The 21,880-nt window shown below is 43.4% G+C and overlaps 1 protein-coding gene across 3 annotated transcripts in view; it reads right to left on the bottom strand.

Moving 5' to 3' along the window:
• Positions 1–124: 124 nt before the first annotated feature.
• Positions 125–21,880, bottom strand: part of clcn5b (chloride channel, voltage-sensitive 5b) — a 40,128-nt gene continuing 18,372 nt past the window's right edge. For all 3 annotated transcript variants that reach the window (XM_015946363.3, XM_015946362.3, XM_015946364.3), the window contains 15 exons: positions 16,390–16,559; positions 15,874–15,973; positions 12,100–12,287; positions 11,863–11,985; positions 10,671–10,877; positions 10,230–10,310; positions 9,846–10,080; positions 9,591–9,766; positions 9,318–9,458; positions 8,909–9,095; positions 8,017–8,159; positions 7,733–7,882; positions 6,650–6,755; positions 6,231–6,447; positions 125–523 (listed from right to left, as the gene is read on the bottom strand). In XM_015946363.3, the coding sequence (XP_015801849.3) occupies positions 433–523; positions 6,231–6,447; positions 6,650–6,755; positions 7,733–7,882; positions 8,017–8,159; positions 8,909–9,095; positions 9,318–9,458; positions 9,591–9,766; positions 9,846–10,080; positions 10,230–10,310; positions 10,671–10,877; positions 11,863–11,985; positions 12,100–12,287; positions 15,874–15,973; positions 16,390–16,559 (2,315 nt within the window). In that variant the 3' untranslated portion in view covers positions 125–432. The remainder of the gene's footprint in view (positions 524–6,230; positions 6,448–6,649; positions 6,756–7,732; positions 7,883–8,016; positions 8,160–8,908; positions 9,096–9,317; positions 9,459–9,590; positions 9,767–9,845; positions 10,081–10,229; positions 10,311–10,670; positions 10,878–11,862; positions 11,986–12,099; positions 12,288–15,873; positions 15,974–16,389; positions 16,560–21,880) is intronic.

The raw sequence follows: 21,880 nt of genomic DNA, 5'->3' as shown, positions 1-21,880 counted from the left end.
CACCTAAACCCCTCCTTCACCTCTCGTCTCAGCGTCCGTCACACAGGATTATCTCTTCCCACCTCCCTGTAGTCTCAGGTGTAGCAAGACGGTAACCGGAGGAGAAAGAATCCCAGGGAGATTTGACTCACAGATTCCAGTCTTGTTTGGAAAAAATGAGAAGAAAAAGAGAGCAGAAAAAATGCCAAAGAAGAGCAGGTGATTAAGTCCCCCTTCCAGGGGCTGGACAGGAGACTCTTTTCCTTCTTCATTATAAACCATTTTATACACCCTAAAACGGGCTCAGAAATCCCTGGGAACAACATTCCAGTCGCCAGTCTGATGTGCAAATGAGCCCCGACCCGTTTTTGCCTTTCAAAATTCGGAGAGGTAAAGTTGCATTCTGAGGCTGGCATCGTCTTCTTGACTCGTGGAAGCAAAGACGACTGGAGCTCAGTTGAAGAGGATGGAGTCGGGGTCTCTGTTGGCGATCTGGGCCATGTGCTTGAGTATGTCCTTTTTAGTGATAATTCCCAGCAGCCTCCTGGTATCACAAACAAACATAGAAGATACGAATTACCTCAGGGCCAGTCAGAGCTGAGACAGAAAGCAGAAGCATCTCATCTCCTAACTTCTTTACCCTCATCTTTATGTGACCAAAGTGGTGTAGCTAACCCAGACTCAACCCAGGTCCTGGTGAGAAAAGCAACTAGATAAATCACAACTCTGGCAGGAATGCTGTTTGAATGCTCACTGCTGAAAATGATCAAGATGATCACAAAAAGTCGTCTCAAAGAACTTCATACAGTAAACATTCCAATACAATTCCGTTCATTAAGCCAATCCGTAAAAAGTTTCCTATATAAAAGAACCCAGCAGGTTGCATCGAGTCACTGACTAGTGTCAGAGTCTTTACAGCAATCCTGATACCAAGCAAGAATATAGCGACAGTGGAGAGGAAAACTCCCTTTTAACAGAAAGAAACACATACAACAGGGAGAGCCGTCTTTACCGACTGTACACTCCACCTCCCTCTACTCCCCCGCTTGTCCAGATCTAGGCTAACATCAGATTTTAACTTGATAGGCCCTATCAAATTAAAATGTTTTAAGCCTAGTCTTAAAAGTAGACAAGGTGTCTGCCTCACGGACTAAAGCTGGGAGCTGGTTCCACAGGAGAGGAGCCTGATAGCTAAAAGATCTGCCTCCCATCCTACTTTTAGATATGCTGGGAACCACCAGTAGACCTGCAGTCTGAGAGCGAAATGCTCTGGTAGGAACATATGGTACAATCAGATCAGTGATGTATGATGGAGCTTGATTATTAAGAGCTTTATATGTGAGAAGGAGGATCTTAAAATCAATTCTGAATTTAACAGGCAGCCAATGTAGGGAAGCTAAGACAGGAGAGATATGATCTCATCAGAACTCTAGCTGCAGCATTTTGGACAAGCTGAAGACTTTTAACTACATTATGTGGACTTCCTAAGAGTAATGAATTACAGTAATCCAGTCTTGATGTAATAAATGCAAGAACTAGTTTTTCAGCATCACTCCTGGAGAGGATGCTTTTAATCTTAGCAACATTCTGAAGGTGGAAGAAGGAAATCCTACAAACCTATTTAACGTTGGATTTGAATGACATGTCCTGGTCAAAGATAGCACCAAGGTTGCTTACTTTGTTCTTGGAGACTAATTTAATGCCATTCAGGTCAGGTGATTGATTAAGCAATTTCCTTTTCTGAATTTCGGGTCCAAAGATGAGAACTTCAGTCTTGTCTTGATTTAAAAGCAGAAAGTTTTAAGTCATCCAATTTTTTATGACTTCAAGACAAGCCTCTAATCTACCTAACCGAATAGGTTCATCAAGGTTAATGGATAGATATAACTGAGTATCGTCAGCATAACTGTGGAAGTTTATCCCATGCTGTCTAATGATTTTACCAACGGGAAGCATATTATATATATATATATATTTATGTATATATATAATATAATATATAGAAAAAAGAATTGGTCCAAGCACTGAACCCTGTGGTACTCCACAAGTAACCCTTGAGTATGAAGATTAGTCATGTACGTTTACAAAATGAAATCTATCAGACTGGTAGGATTTAAACCAGCCTAGCACTGTTCCTTTGATCCCTACAACAATCCCCCCCAAGGTGTTTCACAACAAAATCAGTCATTCACACATTCATATGCTCGTGGGGAGGAGCTATGATGTAGCTGCAGCTGCCCTGGGGTGCACTGACAGAGACGAGGCCTGCCACACAATGGCGCCACCGGTCCCTCTGACCACCACCAGCAGGTAAGGCAGATCAAGTGTCCTGCCCAAAGACACAACATCAGCATTCTCTGGTGGGAGCCGGGATTGAACCTGCAACCTTCCGATTACTGGACAACCTGCTCTACCTCCTGAGCTACTTATGAAAACGTAAAACTCTGAATTTAATTCTTTAACATACAACTTCAGAGGAAATATTCCAAACAAGTGCTGTGGAGGAAGTAGAGGAGATAAAGGTGTGGGTGTGCCACCACCTTCTCGCTGCTCTTATGCTACCAGATAGAAAGACTGATCCATGCTTTTGCCTTCTCTAGACTGCACTATTGCAACTCACTGCTCACAGGGACCACTGCCTTCTGAAGCTCCAAGATGTCCAAAACTCTGCAGCTAGGGTCCTGCTGAGAGTGATGAAACATGAACACCCGTCCTGTACTCGCCTCACAAGGATAAATGACAAAATCTCTCTCTCAACTCGTCAATGCATGTATGGAAATGCTCCTTCTCACTCACACCTGCTCCTTAGACCCAGAACCAGATTGAGCACCATCTTAATTCTTAAGATTTTAGAATGTAAAACTATAACAAATATTTTATTTAAATTGTTATTATTATTATCATTATTATCATTTAAAGGTAAAAAAAATGTCTCATGAATTAAGTTGAGCCGTTTTCCTCTTTCAGTTTCATTTGATGATGGGAAGAAAAGTGAAACCAAACTTTTGTTTCTAAAAACAAATGACCATCTAACTAAGCATGACTCCTGCTGACTAAGCAGCCTTGAATCTAGTCTGGTGATAAAACTAAAGATCCCAGGTTCCCTCAAGGTCCACTTACAAACAATTGATAATTTCATTATTTTATATTACATTTAATACTTGCCATAATCCATGTCAAGTCCAGCTGTTTGAAAAGATCTCCATAAATAAAGTTGGACTGATTGATTAAAACCAAATCATTAACCCTCCACCACCGTGCCAACAGCTGGTATGAGTTGTCACCAACCACTCTACTTTGGTGCCTTCAACCCTTCGGCCTTTTCTAACTGGTCCTGTTGTGACCTTTAACCTGAAAATTGAGGGTGGAAGGGTCTGAGATCCAGGTGAATGTTCAGGAACATAAAGCAGCTCTTAATGTTTTCCACTAGTGAATAACTAGTGACCTTTAACCCTACCCAGGTTGGCGGGCAGCAACAGTTGTCTCTCTGAAGTCCCTGCTGGTGTGTTTTATCCTTGGTGTTAACACACGCCTAAATGCTCCGGACAAGAAAACTTACTGTGCCATTTTTAATCTTTATAGTTGCTTTTTTACACTCATCTCCTTCTATTTCACGTAAGAATGTAGTTAACTTACAGATTGGTAAGAACCATTGTGTGTTTGGATCCATTTAGACAAAGTGGCTGACTAAAGCAACACTTAAAGAGTTTTTAACACTTTAAGATGATACTTTGAAACTGGTTTCAGTGATTCGCGATGCAGAAACTTGAGCAGCTTCACATACGACAGCACTCTGCTGCCCAGAAACTAAACAGTTATGTGGCTCAGGTAGGAGCAATAGTGGGAGGTCTCTACCTGCTTTGAGACGGTAGCTATTCACTGTGCTGGTGGTGGATGTAAAGACTAGCAGTTAGCCTTTTCAGTTAGCAAGCCGTCAATAATAAGCACAAGAAGTAGTAGTTTGTGTTTATGTTGTCATCATGGCGAGCCTGGAAGTTAAAGTACAGAAAGTGTGACCTAGACAAAGAGCTAAACCCAGAGTGAACACTGACATGGACAAAACTTGGCTTTAGTTTCAAACCATCTAAAAATAAAGTAGCTAAAAGCACATTTCTTTTTTCCCCTTTGTTTCTGAACAGCCAATAATCGTACATTCAGAAAGCCATGCAAGCACAACACCTATGTGTTGTATAATTATTTAATATTACATATTATGATACCCAACATAAGGACAGGGTTTTGTACGATAGTTGCAATTCCACTTCCAATCAGTAGGGGGAGATTAACTTACAATTTAAATCTCAGCATCTCCCTTTTCCTCCCGACAACGATTACAACGTGAAACAAGATAAAGAGGAAGTACTAAGCTGTGTGATCAAGTTCCGTCAGACGGAGACCTCATGAGACGCATAACTCCACTTCCCAAATCCCTGAAATCTGTGTGTGGCAACAAGAGCTCTGTCTGAGAGAAGCGTGTGTGAGAGGTTTGAAGCGAAGGTATTACAGAAGAATGCATGAATAAAACACATTGTGTTTATGCTCAGTGGGAGGATGAACTGTAATGGTCTGTTGGACTGGCATTCAGCAGAACTTCATAAGGAACGGTGTTTTCATCAAGACAGGAATAGAGCAGCAGCATCGAGGGCCTCAAAGGAGCTCGGAGGGGGAAACCATTTCAGACGTTCTGGCGAAACACCAGGTTACATTGTAGTCAAGGGATACGTTCTAAACAGCCGACTCAGCACCTGGAGTCATGAGGCCGGGGACACCGGCCGCCGAAGCGCCGTGAAGCGCTGGGAGGCGAAGCGCTCACGAAATTCGGCCGCTGCTCCTCAGTTCAGACCAGACGCTTGTTGCTCCGCTCGAGGCGCGCCTCGTAGTTTTTCTTTTAACCACTTGGTGTCCTCCATTTCCTCTCCTCCTTTTCTCTGCTCTTTTCCTCGACACCCCCTTCCCCCTTGCTGTTTGTGTGTGTGTTTGTACGTGTGTGTGTGAACGTATGGTGTGAACCAGTTGTTAATAGCTGGCCTACGACTTTCTGCCTCTCTGTCCCGTTTGCTCCGCCCGGTTGAATGACACCCAAAACCACACCCCCTTCACGTGGTCACACACACACAAGTTCGCTGTGTGTGTGTGTGTTCGTGTGGTTTTTATGCAGTGTCTGTTTACGAAAACATTTGACTATCGCGGAATTGTATTTTGAAATGCTTTATTTAGTTAAATTTACCGGCCTGCCTCTTATGTCTAGGTTTGACTTCCTGCCAGAATTGACGCGGTTCACCCGCGGCTCGCGAACAAAATAGAGCAGACGCCGAAACGATCGCTGCACAGCGCGGGCTGGAGCGCGGCGCTTTGGCGGCCCATGTGGTCTATAACAGTGGTTCCCAACCTTTTTCCCAAGGGACCCGTTTTTTACCAGTAAAATTTTTGACGACCCCCTCCCATTCTCTCTTCCAGTACAAACATTATTAAGAAATGATAAAATTGTTCAAGCACATTTGAATATGCTTTGATTCAATAGATAACAGTAATAGTAGGCTGCAGTACAGAACAAAGTCATTAACAAAACCAAACGGAGCATAATGTGCTTGACAGTTTGTATTACTTTTCTGATCACATTGTTTCTTGTAAACACTGATAAATCAATCATTCCTTTCAATAAATGTTTGACACATAAAAAATCCACTGAGCAAAATGTACTTAAATGTGTATATTACTGTTTATACTAGATTATTTACTGTAAAGGCTGTGATTAATCAACCAGTCCTATCTTTAATGAACTGTTGACACTTGAAAATAAAACAGTGAGCTGAGCAAAATGTTCTTAAAAGTGTGTTACTTTTTCTGTACTAATTATTTCCTGTCTTAATATCAGTAAACTTTTCACTCGTGAAAAAAATGTGAGCAAAATGTAGGCTATAAACAAGTAATAAATGAAGTTTTGACCCCTTAAAGTGGAGAGGTCCTGGCGACCCACTGAGAGGCGTTGGCGTCACCTTGTGGGGGTCGGGACCCCCAGGTTAGGAACCACTGGTCTATAGAATAGGATAACAAAGGCGCCGAATGAAGGCGGTCCCCGTTTCGCGGCGCTTCGGCGGCCGGTGTGTCCCCGGCGTAAAACTGACCCCTATTCAGCTTTCATGCTGCAGTAGAAACCTCCACCATTGTGTTGCGGTTTTATTTTTTTAATTGTTGGATTTAATTAAAATATCTTGTTTTTGGTTTTTTTGCCCAAATCTGTTTATTCTCACCCGTTGTGTGTGACCAGACACTGGCGAAGACCTAATTTCCTGAAGATGTCCACGGTGATATCCATGGGCGTGTGGTCGGTGACCGTGAAAGGGCTCAGGTCCATGATGCCCCTCAGGCGGAGGGGAGGCGGAGCTTCAGGTGGCTGCGTCGGGGCGTGCTCTGTGAAAACCACCTGGGAGGTGCTGACGACACCGTCCTGCCGCTTTCGGGCGTTGTCTAAAAGAGAAATTGGAATAAAATAAATTTCACTTCATTTCAACTGTTTTGTTATTAAAGAACTTTTTTTAGTTCTGATGTGATTTTCTTCATTTTTCTGTGATGACAGCTGCATGTACAGACTCCACTAATTCACCCAGAACAAAACATACATACTGTTGATGTCATTATACATCTACTACTGCATGCAGGCAGAGCACACCTATTGATATGAGCAGGTCTCTTCTGAGCACAAACCCCACCAGTCGTTGGGACTCCTGAGAGACGACCACGGGGAAGCCGCTGTAGTGAGTGCTGTCCACCACCGTCTGGAGGAGACGGAGTTAGGATCAAAGAGTGAGTAACCAGCTTTAGAAAACCAGAAATCTAAAAATTATTATTACAAATCTTGTAATCTGATAGAAAAAAAATCCAAAAAGTACTTTTTTTTTTAATTAAAGTCATTCTCTACATGTTCAGGATGTACCATTACATCATTGGAACGGTTAAAACGAACGTAAAAGCAAACAGAAGTTATAAAAGTATGAGAATAAAAACAAAAATAGTCAATAGAGCAAAGGAACAGCGGGTTAGCATCTTGACTTTCATATTTTCATGTGGGCCGCAGACCCTAATCTAATTTATAGGGTCACATCAGGCTTAAATGGACGGGTGTCGTGCTGACGTAGGTGTTGCAGACAGAACGTGTTACCCTCAACGGGTGTGTGCAACGGTCAGGAAGTGCTCATAGAAAGAATCGCCTCACGTCCCTGTATAGTAAGGACCATCATTTTATTTCTATAGCACCTTCCATTACCTTTGTGGTAGCCCAACGTGCTGCACACCATCACAATAAAAAAAATGAAGCAAAAGCAACGTCAAAGATTATTATAAACACAAAAAAAAAATTTAAATAAAAAGACAAAATACGTAATGATAAAAGTGAACTTTAAGAGTTCCCCGTCTAGGGAACTTAAGGCCCTTGAGGGGCTGTATTTGTTTAATATTGGTTATTTTACCAACTCTTAATATCCAATATAAACCGATACCTGCAGGCAAAACTACACCTCCTGAGTACAGGTACCACACCTGTCCTCGTTAACCCGACCGACGAAACATTAAACTCAAACTCGATTCTGCAGCCCGTGTTTCCATTCAGTAGTTTTGGTCCAAGACTAAAGTAGAAAATATTAAAGAACTTTTTCATTTTAATCACGTTTGAAGTTTTTGGATTTTCCATTGAAGATGGAAAGAACAAATGATAAACAAATGTTTTTAGATTCTGCCAGGTGTTCTGTAGCGTTACCTCCACCTCCTCTACAGTCATGCTGTCCTGCGTGAGCACAGCCAGGGCGGGGTCGCCCCTCCTCGGCCTCATCACATCCACCGCCAGGCTGCTGTGTTCAAACTCCTCCTTCGCCTCCAGGAACGGGTAACCGTTCAGCCGGATGTGAGCCTGAACAACATCAAAGTGTGTGTGTGAGTGTTCAGCCGGACAAAACACACGTGAAAAAAACATGCTACAAACTTATCTGTCAAAAAAAGGGTCCGAGTGTAAATATTAGGACTTAGCATTTAGAGACACGTCACCTCATAGATGCCCTCCCGTCCAAAGGCGTCCGCCACCCATTTGCTGGTCATGGTTGCAGCCATGAGGGGAACGATATACTCCAGACCGCCGGTCAGCTCGAACATGATGACGACCAGCGACACCGTCATACGAGTAACTCCGCCTACAGGGACACCAAAATTAATGCTCGTAAAACTGGAGCCAACTCCCACAGATTGGGTCAGGTTAAGGGATCGGGGGAACAGCAAGGATGGTTTGGTCAAACTGGAGTTCCACCTGGATGTGTGTCAGGACTAGTGGAGGAGTAAATATGTTGGTACCAAATTAAAGCTTTGTCCTGATGGGATAAGCGGCCTTACCACGGCGGACCTTTTGACTGAATTGAAGCCAAAAATGTCTTTAACAGCATCGTTTACAGCATCTTACAGACACGTAAGGAGAATGCTGACTTATTAGTAAGACTGCATAAAAATGTCATTAAAATGTTTGAAAGATTTTCACATCAAACTTTTACCTTTAACCAATTCCCAGACTTACTTTTTTTTTTCTTATAGTAAACATGCATGAAAAACTCCAGAAATACCCATAATGCAACAGCAGATGAGGTCAGGCAGAACTAAGGACAAGTGTATGACACCCTGGAGGGTCAAATTAAGTAAAACGTTTCATTTATAATAAAAAATAAAATCGATACACAAGTTCAAATATCCAGTCAAACACAAAACTAATAAATAAAAGTCTCCTTCCTGCCCACATCCAGCTGTTTCAGTCGAAAACCTCAAATAGTTTCCTACATGGATCCCCTTCAAGCTCTCCGTGGTCAAAGACGCTCCAAGAATCACCCCATCCCTCCCAACCCCTGATGAAGGTCCGTAGAAGCACCTGTCAAGTCTATAAATGCATGGGCCGTACCTAGGCAGGCAGCGGCTCCCACCATGGCGTAGAGCCCTGGGGTGATGCAGTCCGCTCCCGGGGAGCACCACCCTCTGAAGATGAGCCAGTCGTGGTTATAGTAGGCTAGCTGCTCCATGCCAACACCCAGCAGCCTACCAGCTATCGCCCCCACCGCCATGCTGGGGATGAAGAGACCAGAAGGGACCTGGAGGAGATGAATTATATGTTTATCCACAGTGGCGTCAGCGTTTTAGCCCCCACTACTGGTCACCATGGACACAGCGAGGACGTCGGTTAAATCTTGCTGCAGAGATACTAAAGCCCGCCGCTTACAGGGAAATTGGTTTTTATTAAAGGAAAACAGCCAGAGCTTTACCAGAGTTTACCAGAAAATAGGAACGACGTGCTGATGAGGCGCTGGACCAACCTTCATGCCAAAAGTGATGACGGTGATGAGCATCTTAAAGATGAGAGCCAAGGCCAGCTGCCACAGAGCCGTGTAGAGACCCTCCCCGGCCGGCCGGTCCGCCAGGCTGTTACCTACGCCTGTTTCTGACACGTTGACTGGCTGCAGGTGTGTGTGTGTGTGTGTGTGTGTGTGTGTGTGTGTGTGTGTGTGTGTGTGTGTGTAGGGAGTAGAAAATTAGATGTTTAGAGGAATAAAAATAAGAAAATAAACCCAAACATGTCCTCTGCTGACCTGCTTGTAGCCACACAGCTGAGAGGAGTCGAGCAGCGAGCAGTCGTTGAACAGCTCAGAGATGAGCTCCGATCCGCTCATGCGGGTGTAGCTGTTGGGGTAGGCGATCAGAGCCGTCAGCGCCGCCACCACCAGCACCTCGATGACCGGGTAGTGCCCCAAGCGAGTGGTTTTACCTGCCAGGTGTGAAGGCAACCTCATTCACCCACACGCGTAAAACAGAAAAGAAAGCGCTGTGCTGGGCTTGCCACTCACGCCTCCTGCACCAGGCGATGTTCGCCCTGATGAACAGCGCCCCCCACAGGCCTCCGAAGATCCCCAGCAAGATGAAAGGAGCCAGCTCTATCAGGTGCCACGGGGCGTGAAACTCCACGTAGAACAGCACCAGGCGGCTGTTTCCAAACGGGTTGATGGAGCGCAGGGTGAAGGCCGCCACCAGGGCGGCAAAGAACGAACGCCACAGCGTCTTCAGGGGGAAATAATAACTCACCTACGGGGGGAGGAGAGGGACACAAAGCTTCATCAGCTCACCCATAACTTACGACATCTTGATTAGCTGCTAGTGCTGCAGCAGTCATGTAGGAGGTTCTGACCACATGCATGGCTGTTCCAACACAGATAAGCGGGTTTACTCCTCACCTCCTCCAGACTGAACAGGACTCCTCCAATAGGAGCGCCAAACGCCACAGACACTCCGACTGCTGCTGCTGCTGATAAAACCTACAAACATAAGAAAAACGTCACGATACATCAACTTTTATACTACTTATTTAAAATCAATGACATAAGTTTCATATCTTAAATACATTAATTAACCAACTAATAATCTCTAAAATGTTGGGGATTGAAAAAAAACCAACAGACCCTAAACTTCTGATTTTTTATTGTAAATTCACCTAAAGTGATTATTTAAAGGCCTTTTGATTTGAGTTTCAATGTAAACATAAAATTGACTATCGAACAGCCTCAGTTGGGAGAAATAGAGTTTTGATATAAAAGGCTGATGAGCTAAAGGCTAGTCTGAGCGCAGCCAAGAACTGAGTAGCTACTAGACGGTTTAAACAGAAACAGAATTCCCACCTCTCTCCGTTTGGCCTCGTTCTTGCGGTACTTGGTGAACAGGTGACAGAGTATGTTAGCGCAGCAGCACGCCACGTGGACCAGAGGGCCCTCCTTCCCTAGGCTGAGCCCAGAGGAGACGGCTAAAACCAGGGTGATGGTCTTGGTGATCAGGGTCCACTTCCCCAGGTAGCCGCGGATGATGAACCCACTGAGTATCGTTTTGATCTAAAAACACAAAAGACATTAAAGGTGGTAAAGCTGGTGCCACCTAGCTGTTGGGAGTCTGAACTGCACCCCACAAAATAAATACAGTAAATGTTTGTGTGTATTTTCTCATAAAAAAAAATCTATACAGTGCTTTTAAATAATGATCCAGAATCAGGACGCGAAATATCGCGATGTTTCAGGGTAACGATGTTTTCTCACATTTCTAGTCTAGAACAAGTCCACAACCTATCATAATCTAAAGCTTCCTTCAGATGCGTCTCTTTTTCTCAAGGTTTTAATCATAACTGCAAGCAACATCCTCAGCTTAGCTTCAACTATTTACAGTAGCAACCCTGATGTGCCAGTCTTTAATGGATACGCTACCTGAAGGGTTCTACCCTCTGCTGAAGCGAAATCCACATCTACGGACCACAAGATCAAAAGTTCTGCCCCCTACTCAACATGTGTAGCTCACGCCAATCACAGCCCAGTATGTCGATGGCTGGTTCATCAAAAAGCAAATCAAATTTAGAAAACAATTTCTCACGTTTTACCACTAAAGCCCTCATGCTCTGCCCCTGCAAACGGATTAGGAACGATTGTGATTGGCGGATCAGATTGTGACTCTGACATCACAGCAGGACCTGCGGCGTCGATGCTCAAACGTAACATCGTGCAGCTCTACTGCCAATCCTCCTTGCCCTGTTGACCTCTGGGCGACCTTTGGGCATGAGTTTGTGTGTTTGACTCTTAAAGTGTTCTCTGTTTGTACACACGATTACAAAATACGAGCATAAAACATCTTTTTACTCAAAGAAACAGATATAAAGAAACAGATATAATGTGAAGACTGCTGGAGAAACACTCGAGTTGAATGTAAACAACTGACCTGGGAACAGGAGATACAGATCTATAGACAAATTTCATGCTGGCAGATAATGACCATCTTTCTGAATCAGGTCTGTAGTTAAAGCAATCAGATCCACCTAAAGAGGACTCTCACCTCTGGTATTCCTGATCCACATGCATAAGGAGCGAAGGCTCTGACCAGAATGACCGCCAGGAAGGCAAAGAGCAGAGCCCAGAATATGTACATCAGGTAGTTCACGATGTAGGCGAACGCCCCCTGCAGGAAGAACAAACACATCAGAGATATTGATAAACCCCCTGAATCTAGCTGCTTTGTGTTGTAATGGCGCCTGGCAGCCAGCAGAGGGACCCCAAGCTTCGCTGCAGCTACCTCCGAGTTTCCTACAATGAGCTCGGCCCAGCTCTGCCACTGAGGACATCGGTCCCTCTCCTGGAAGGTAGTCTCGTTGGACGTCCAGCAGCAGTGCTCGTGGTTGAACCAGAAGCCGATGAGACAAACCCCACCTTTTAAGTCTGTCAGCCAGTGGGCGGCGATGTCGATGCCGCCGGCGAGGGCGCCTGGAGGAGAGGAGGGAGCGTTCAGGGCGAGGAGCAACACACAGAACTGTAAATGTTATCTTCAGAAGTTAATGTTTCTGCCTGTTCCACAGAAAGTAGAGCAGTAAGTGATGAGTAATCATTGGGTGTAGCAGGTATCTACTGTTCAGGCTCTATGCCTGCTGTTAGACACCCCCAGCTGCTGCTGCAGGAGCTAGAGTCTAAATAGGTCCAGTCTCTGCAGGTTTGAGGAACCTCGTGGGTAGGATTTATCAGGCCACGTCCACACTACTCAGGATAAGTTAGACTCCACGAACATGCTTATTAATGCCGATAGACCAGGAGTGTCCAAAAGTTTCAAGACAAAGGCCTTCGCTCAAAAATAGGCCTAGAATAGATGTACTAATAAAAACCTAGAGATGAAGTGTCTAGCTGCATCGACGGGCTGCTGCGGGACACACAAACAATATGGCCGCCTCACCTTAGCCTAACCTGTTAAATACAATCCAACGGTAGCTCTGAGCCCATTTCCCTACCACAGGTGAAATTAACTGTTAGGAACGGTTCTCCATCTCCTCTGCTGCTTCTGTAATACGATGTATAAAAACCCTGTAAACATGGAGGCTGGTCTGAACGCTGTCCAGAGGTCACATATATGGTGGAACCTGGGGCTTAGCTGTTAAATCACACCACCCTCCATAATCCTCAAACAGACCTAAAACACACACAAGGAAATTATGCCTTCAAAGCATTTGTGAAAGAAAAGCCCTGAGTAGAAGATCTGAACATGTTTGATTTACTCAGACCTAAAAGTACATTTATGATGCCATAAAAGCCAGAATAAGGGCATTCTGCCACCTAGTGGTCTTTGTGGAGATCAGCCAGCAAGGCTGATGGTTCAAAACCCCACCCTGACCCTTGGCGAAGCCACATAAATAACCTAAAACCTGGTATCTATAATGAGGGCATTGGCTTTTGGTACTGCACCATTTTATTCTGTTTATCTTAAATATTTTTTACAATTTATTTAATATGAATTTTTGTTAGAATTTTTTTTACATTATTTTCAATAGATTTTTATTACTTAATAAATTATTTCATTATTAAAATAATTTCAAAAATCAAAATAATTACATAAATTGTAAATTATTTTTAAAAGTATGTTTCTGAGATCCTACAAGCCCAAATTAACTCATTCACTGCCAATGACGACTAAAGTCGTCATTTGCATTTTTTTTACTGTTTGAGCATCAGAACGAGCCCCCGCGTTGAGAGAACAAACATGGCCCTGAAGCCGATCTTCATCCACATACGTCACACGTCACATGATCAGGAAGCAGACCATCCATGTGTTAGGAGATCGTTTTGGGCCGTTCCAGTAAAAAAAGTGAGGCGCGAACCGGAAAAGCGTCTGCCGATCACAATTCAACAACGGATTATGAAAGAACGGATAACGCTCGAAACACACGGATTCTTCCTGATGTAAGAGGTGAGTCTCCTCTTTGTTTTGATTGTTTTGGCATCGACATCATCCTAGCGCACAACGTTCTGTCACTCTTAAAAAACAGTAAAAACGGTTAGAAACGCTGGCAGCGAAGGCCGTTAGAGATCAGGAAACGGCTGGCAGTGAATGAGTTAAGAACCTAAACCTAATAAATGACCAGCTCTTCAGAGGTCAAAACATCTAAAACTCCACATTTGAGAAAACTTAATGGAAAACATTTATAGAGTGTAGGGCTGCTCGATTATGGCAAAAATAATAATCACGATTATGGTGACTGAAATTGAGATCTCGATTATTTAAGACGATTTTTCTATTTATGTTGATTTTATTTGTTTTTATTCAGTCATAAAATTGCTCAAGGCACAATCAGGACAAAAATAAATAAGAAACAAGATGATCACTAAAATAACTCCTGATTCCCAGTATAAAAAGACCAATATACTTATAGCTCATAGTCTATGACCCAAGGGCTATAGACCTTGGTTTAACTCATTTAAGTCTAACCAGTACAGACCCAAATACCAATATCTTGCAAATACTGACAGCAAGAATTATACAGTGGCATTCATAACAAATATATGCAAATAAATTGATGTTCACAAAATGTTGCGTAACATTTATTGAAGTCATGACAAGGTGCTGTAGGAGAGTACACAAGCACCGTGTCCTCTGAGAGATTAGTTATTATTTATCAGCATGAGGAACTTATTTCTACCTTATTTATAAACTATTTATTTACAAGTCCATCAGTTAATGTAATAATTGTCCCAACCACAGCTGCACCCCCCAACCCGGTCTCACAGCAATCAGAGGCAAGATGCACGTGCGTTTAGCGCTCCGCACGTGCATATTTACCCCAAAATTCCACTATCTCCGCTCCGCCCCCGCTTTCCGCTGCCGCTCGCTTCTGAACTCATATTATACTGGTACCCGCTCTACAACGGCTCCGCTCCGGTGCGGAGACCTGAGGTGCGCAAACAGGCATGCGCGGGATTTTCGAGATCTTGCGATACAGTCCGAGCAATAAACGCGGAAGTTAGATCCAAACACCCGTTGTGTGGGAGAAGCATCGGCATGAACAGTTTAATCTGCCCATCATTTGTGTTGAGAGATCAGCAGTGTTTGGATCGACAAAGTGTGACTACTTTGATAGTAGAAACTGTATTTATGGCTCATTTTTGTGCATTTAAAGTTCAACCGCCATTGATAGTTGTTAAAAGTTGTTAAACCTGTGCATATGAAACAAAAAACGCCTTTTGTTATCGATTTATTGTGAAATAACGGAAGTTGTGCTTGCTCCCTTTCCTGTTGGGCGGTTGTGGTTTCTGTCCATTCACTGCGGAGGTGCTCCGGCGTCCGGCAAAAATAGAATCAATCAATCCCATTTTTGCCGGATGGCGGAACGGCGGGCGGCGCACGGCCGCAGTAGTGGAACAGCTCTGATTGATTACAACGGGACCGTTTTTGCTGCGGAGTTCGTGCCGGAGCGGAGCGGAGATAGTGGAATTTTGGGGTCAGGAGCTTGCAGGTACGGCGTGTGTCACTCACTCTGGTTAATACAACAGGGAGCCAGCTCTGAGAGACGATTCTTTAGCGACCGACACATCACTACATCATTCCCTTTCCTAATGTCCTGAAGAACGGTCCGGAGCGCAGGCGGAGTGTTTAGCTAACCTGCAGGAAATGTCGACGACAGTTATCCAGAAAGTAGCTAAGGGTTACCAGAGATGTTTCTGAGGTGTTCGCTAGGTACTTTTAAGATTTAAAAAGTCAAGAAGGGGGTCTGAAAAGCTGTTAGAAATAGCGTCAAAGTCGCTAAGTTGGCAACACTTTGGGAGGAGCGCTTCATTTGCAACTCAGGGCAGCGCAAGTGGGAGGAGCAAATAATCGGCTTGTTTTGTTTTTATAATCGTTCAAAACTCAGATCGTAATTGGGATTAAAATTCGATTAATTGAGCAGCCCTACTTGAGTGTATGTTTTAGTACACAAGTATTTTTGTTCCTGTGTATTTCCAGATTCAATCAGACTTCTGTAGCGGCCTCAAACCAAGACTTTCCAACCAAAGCATCAGCTTACCGACAGGAGGAAGTGTTTCTAACTACCTGCCATGAGTCCCACCAGCAGCATGAGCAGCCATCCCGAGAAGGCGTCGCTGAGGCTGCGCAGCAGGGCCACGGTCGACTGTCTGCTCTTATTGGTGATCTGGGAGGAAAGCATGCAGAGAGCCAGGTCATACAGGGTGGCGATGTGTGCACTCTCATGGTTGATCCTGCATTAAGACTGAATTTATCACCACTTCACCATGATTTAGCTGCATTAAAGTAAAATTATGTAAGAAAAAAATAACTGCTGATTGAGCTAAAAGTTTGTAAAAATATAAACCATCACAGAGAAGATCAGATAGATGTGTATCATGTTATTTTTTTCTTCTTTTCTGGTTTTAATGTCCCCACTCTCGCCGCAGTAACTCATGGATTTCCCTTCCTTTGATCGATGAAGCTGCACCATCACTGCTTTAGCAGCTTCCCTTTCATTAGCATCATCAGAAAAACAAGGAAAAAGCAGGTCTTGGTGCTGGCCAACAGACTTTACTAGTCCAAACGGTGCCGCTCCGGTACCTCTCTATGTCTATCCCGGTCCTTGCTCTTCTCTCTGACCCAGTCGATGGTGTTGAAGTCTTCATACGTGCCCACGCCGGGCAGAGGGTCCTCCAGAAGGTCCACCAGCTTCTTTGGTCCGCCCCCGTTCATACCGGCTCTGCTGCTGCTGCTGTACTCATCGTAACCTCCTGGGAGGGAGAGAAGGAGGGAATCAGGGAGGGGAAGAGAAAGTTAAAGAACCGCTCCTGGTTTTCCATCATCACTTCCTGTAAGGAACGGCTCTACTTGGAACGGGTCTCGACACTTTTTCTCAATGTTTGTATCAGACGAACAACTTCCTTTATGTGTGTTCACTTTGCTCCATGATTATAATTGTTTAGTAGACTTTTATCCAGGCATGTGTAAAGTGTGACCAGAGGGGGGTTGTAATTTTTCAAATTGGGGGAAAAAAACTTTTTATGGCTTGTGAGGGTTTTTCAAATAAGGAAAAAGCTATTTCCACTGCTGTAAACTGTTCTTTAGCAATCTGAAAGTTTGTTGAGGCTCACAATGGCCCAGGAGCCCCGATGAATGGGCAAACACAACCCCCATAACAAAGCTCTACATTAGAAAGACTAGTTTGCCCTGCCCACTCTGTCGGGACATGAACATTAAATGCTGATTGGCCAGCTTACCCTGATGGCTCTATGATGCTGGTAGAAGTCCCACAAACAGGGACTGTTTGGTTTTAGGAATTATCCACCTAAAAGGAGCTCAAACACTGACAGACAACCACTGATCTGTTTTTCTGTCAGAGAGTTTATAGAGGAAGTAGCCACACACACACACACCACAGCACAAAACATGTAAAAAGTGAGTTTAGCATACGACGATTCTTCTAACACCCAAACACATCCAAACTAAATGTACACCAAGCAGAATCCCAAAAAAATGTAGAAAAACGGTGCTTGAAACGAACTTTCTAATATTTAGGTCATTCTTTTCCTGCTGTTTGAACCCAAAAACCATTTCCCCCTGGTGATTTAGATCTCAGAGTGAGTAAATAGGTAGGTAAAAACTTTATTGGTCCAGCAGGAAATGGCCTTAAGGCCAGCTGCAGTCATTCACACGAACAATAAGTTACTAAAACACAATAAAAACACTTATAACAGGAAACAAAACCTCAATCAAAGCAGTTCACAGATCCAATCAGCTGAGTCCCTCATGCGTGGCCAGGGAATCTAACAGTGTGTGGTCCATGGAGCATTGCAGGGACAGCATCCTGCTACTGAACACCCTCCTCCTCTCCAGAAGACCTCATGTAGCACTCTTCTCCTCCTTAAGCCTGAGTCATGCTTCTGCGTCAGGTCGGAGACATGCAACGCCATTATCCGTCCTTGCGGGCCTGCTGGAGGAAGGACGGACGGAGTCGAGCTCTCTTTTCTAAACATCCGTCCGTCGAGACGGACAACGCAAGCTTGTGATTGGTCAGGGCACCGCTGTAGTCTACACCGCCGCCGTTGCGCCCTCAAAAACATAAAGAATGCCGAGGATAACTAGCGGCAGACACGGAGAAGCTTCAAGAATACCTCGCGAAAAAACTCTAAAACACGAATGTTTAATTCCCCCGTGACTGGAGGAGTGAAAAGATGCGCAGAAAGCATTTTATTTGTGGACGGAAATGACAGGAAACGTGGGTTTAGAGGTGGCGAGCGCATGAAAAGGTGGAGGAGGATGAGAGACAAATTTGTCTGTGTTAAAAAGTCTCATATACAAAAAACACAATATAAATACACTATCTTGGACCGATACATGACAGGATACCACAGAACAGCGCTACGCCCTCTGTTGTCATGGTGGAGAATTGCTTTGCAACACTCCCCAAGAGACGGAGGAGCATGAGGGCAAAAAGTCTCCGTCCGTGCATGCGTGTCTCTCCCTTTTGGAGCTGACGGAGAAGCATGACTCGGGCTTTACACAATGCTGCTAGCTAACAGTCTTGGATTTTTAATGTCTTCTTCTAGCAGAGAACAGTGGGCAGTTTGCTGTAGGACTCACCTAAAAGACAAGCTTGATGAGTGTTTTCATTTAGTTTGTATTTTCACGTTTTGTATAACTTGTTATTTTGAATCAGTAAGTGAAGCACACAGCCCTATTTTACAGGTCAGACCGGATGAAAAAGAAACCATATCCTTGTACTCCGTTTAGACAAAAAAAAAAAAAAAAAAAAAAAAACATAACCTGTACCGAACCGTGACCCTCCCACTCCTTGGGTGTACTGTTTCCACCATGGTGGCTACGCAACCATTGATAAAGGGTTTTAGTGAAAAAGTCACTGGAGCAAAGTATTGTTACCTACTATTGTTATAAAAATAGGACTCTCCTCAACAAAACTGCATCGACTAGAATCTGGAGCAAAGACACAATGAAACAGCTGCAGCCCCCTACTGAAGGTGGGGTAGGACATGTTTTTCTGGAGCACAGATTTTGCATTCTGCTTAAAAAGCTCTTCAGACTCAGAAAACTTTATTTGTCCCCAATTGACAATTTAAGCTACAAGTGACCGTGCCATAAATGTTATGAAATCCCTACATAGAAAGAATAGTCACATACCGATGGCTACCAATGAATGAAATTTAGTGAAAAAATTTATAATTTTCCTCGGATATGCACAATCATGGAAAAACCTCAACCAATGTTTGTTAACGTCCTGTTCCCAATGATTGGATTAATATCCATCCATCAAACAGCCCAATGACCACTGAAGGAGCAAAAAGGGCTGCAAACCCACACCATGGTGGCTCAGTTTTGTCTTAATGAGTAAGATGACGTTGGATTTTATGGTTTTTGTTGACCTATCTACTCCGTCCGGCATTCTCTTGTATTCTACAGGTGTGGCTAGGGTATGGTACCTTTAGTTTTTTTCAACAGTGGTACTTTAAAGATACCTGGTTTTTGCCACCTGTACCTGAATGACACTTTTTTGGTAATCTGACATTTTCTTAGTCCGCAATCTTAAGAGAGGTGTTTTGAACAAACAAGCTGCTTCCCTGAGAGAGCTGCCAGCGTCCCCAATCACGTGACTGAGTCACTGGTCACGTCACTGGTCACATGATGCACAACGGCAGGAGGAATGAGATGTGTGGCTTATTAACATAAGTTTATATTGGGAAAGTACCCAAAGTTAGCAAAGATTGTCATTTTTCCAGTACCAGTAACAAATGTTTTCAGATGGTACTAAAGAAGCACAGAGTTTCAGTGCCCATTCCTGGGCGTGACTTGGAAAAGGAAAGGGGTTTTAACCTTTGAATTGTCCATTTTCAAAATGTAGCTTGCTTGAACAGCTTTTGCCGGGAACTCTTACCTTGGGTTCAAATTGGCGGCATCAGTGGTGGCAGAACGGCAGTAGAACGTAGCTGCGTCAAATAAAACCCATTAGTCTATGGGTTGATCCAAACAGGCAGCAGCGCATAGCCAAAGATAAGACTGAGTTTTATGTCTGCTGAGAGCTGCTTCAGAGACACATTCATTTCCACAGTTAACATCGGGCTATACAGGAAATCACACACGGTTTCAGTGTAAAATGTCAAAATAAAAGAATACTGCAGAGAATCTATTTCTTATCTACGTAGACTGTGCTTTTATGCGTGACCCAACAGCTTATTTCCTCCCTGCATCGTTCGAGAAGTGCATCGGTTTGCCTTTCATGGCTTTAACCCTGGCAGTGGAGAGGAACAACATCATTTAGGATATCAAACAGTGATATCAAATGCCATCTTCTTCTGTTTGGTTTAATGGTGGACTGCATAAACAAACCGCGATTTATGAAGTCTCGAGGAATTTTGCGATCATGCAAGTCCAGCAAGGATGGCGGAGAAGTCGTTCTGCGGCTGAGAAGCTCCCCTGACGAGGACTGATGCACCGCAAAGCCTGAGTAAACTGTTCTGCGCCACTGATGTTACCCTACCCTTAAAGGGCGTTATCCATGTTAAACACAGGTCGAAGCCCTTTTATTCAAACAGGTCTAAACTTTATATTTTCATTTAAAAAAAGGAAGATATTTGAGGAAAACAAAGGTACTATTACTGTTCCAACTAGGTACTGAATGAGTCACGTGACTCCAAAACCACATGTTTTTAGGGAAGCCTGACCAGTTCCCTTGATTAGTATTTTTAAACACCTGCTAGTTATCTGAAAACCTGGAAAGATAACCAAAGTAACTTTTGACATTAGATAGTGTTTTTCTAATGTTTTACAGAACATTAAATATGTTCTTTACATGATCACATCCAGTAAGAAGCCATAACCAGGACCCAACAGAAACAGGACAAAAGGTCTGCTTTGCTTGAAGCTCAAAATTGAGTTTTTATAGGAATAAAACAATAATTTGGGACTAGATTAAACCTATATTTCTGTGTCAATGGAAGTCACAATAAAAATGTAAAAGATGGTGGAGGTAACATTCTCTTCAGGTTGTATTGACTCAGAGTTCAAATCAAAGAAAATACTGATGGAAATCCACCAAAAAAAATGTAAAAAGGCAAAGCAATCGCTTTAGCCAAATTTGATCTAGCTGATTTCTAAGAGGAAATGAATCCTAATCCTGTTGCAAAATGTATTGACATTCCAGCAGGTCCAGAAATTCTGGAATTATCAAGCTTTCTGTCACATTCCCTTCATTCAAAACACTGTCAAAGATTGAGCACCACTCCATCCAGGAAGAGGAATGTAGCCAGGCATTAAACACAATAAGAGAGCAAGTTAGAGTGGTTTGGACGGACAAAAGCAAATTACGCAGTCATGCTAGGAATATGTTCTCTAGGGCCTGAAGTGTCTCACCTACATGAAAAAAATTAGTAACGTTCAACAGAATAAAAGGCGAGAGGGCGATTTCATTGGCTTTGGTGTAAAGTTTATAACTTCTATATTACATAACATACTACAGTCTTATAATGAAGCAGTCAGCCGACTGTAAAAAAAAAAACTAAAATCACAACCTGAGTCCAGACCTACAGAAGTGCAACTGAAAGTCTGAGTATGGGTTATGAAAAAGAGAAAAGCAGTTTGTGCAACTTTGGGTTTAAAGTTTGACTTCTGTGACAGTTCTGTAGTTGAACCCATGTGTGGGGTAATGGTCACGTGTTTAATCTGGAGACTAATCTAACCGGTCAGAATCGCCTCCTTGAGTGTGATACAGTACAGATTCTTGAAGACGTTTATTTTTTGGCAAGCTTTTACCTGCCGTATCACAATGTGCCTAAGAGAACACCATTAGAATGAATAAATATTAGGAATTTATCCATTCTAGTCCTAAACAGCATGTAACTTCTGTGTATTATAGTGGACTTTGAAGCAGAATGGTTTAGTTTTGAAGAGCGTAACAATATTCTGATTTGAGGCTTGTGTGACTTCACTGACTCCGTGACAGTAAAACTATGAATACTACAAGTCCAAGTACTGCTCAGAGACTGCCTGAAAGGAGACCAAGTTATTTTGAAATAAACATGGAGAACTATATTGTGTCCACAGT

This window comes from Nothobranchius furzeri, chromosome 2, assembly GCF_043380555.1.
Source record: "Nothobranchius furzeri strain GRZ-AD chromosome 2, NfurGRZ-RIMD1, whole genome shotgun sequence".
Lineage (NCBI taxonomy): Eukaryota > Metazoa > Chordata > Actinopteri > Cyprinodontiformes > Nothobranchiidae > Nothobranchius > Nothobranchius furzeri.
Note: the sequence above shows the minus strand (reverse complement) of the source record. Positions and strands in the feature narration are given on the sequence as shown.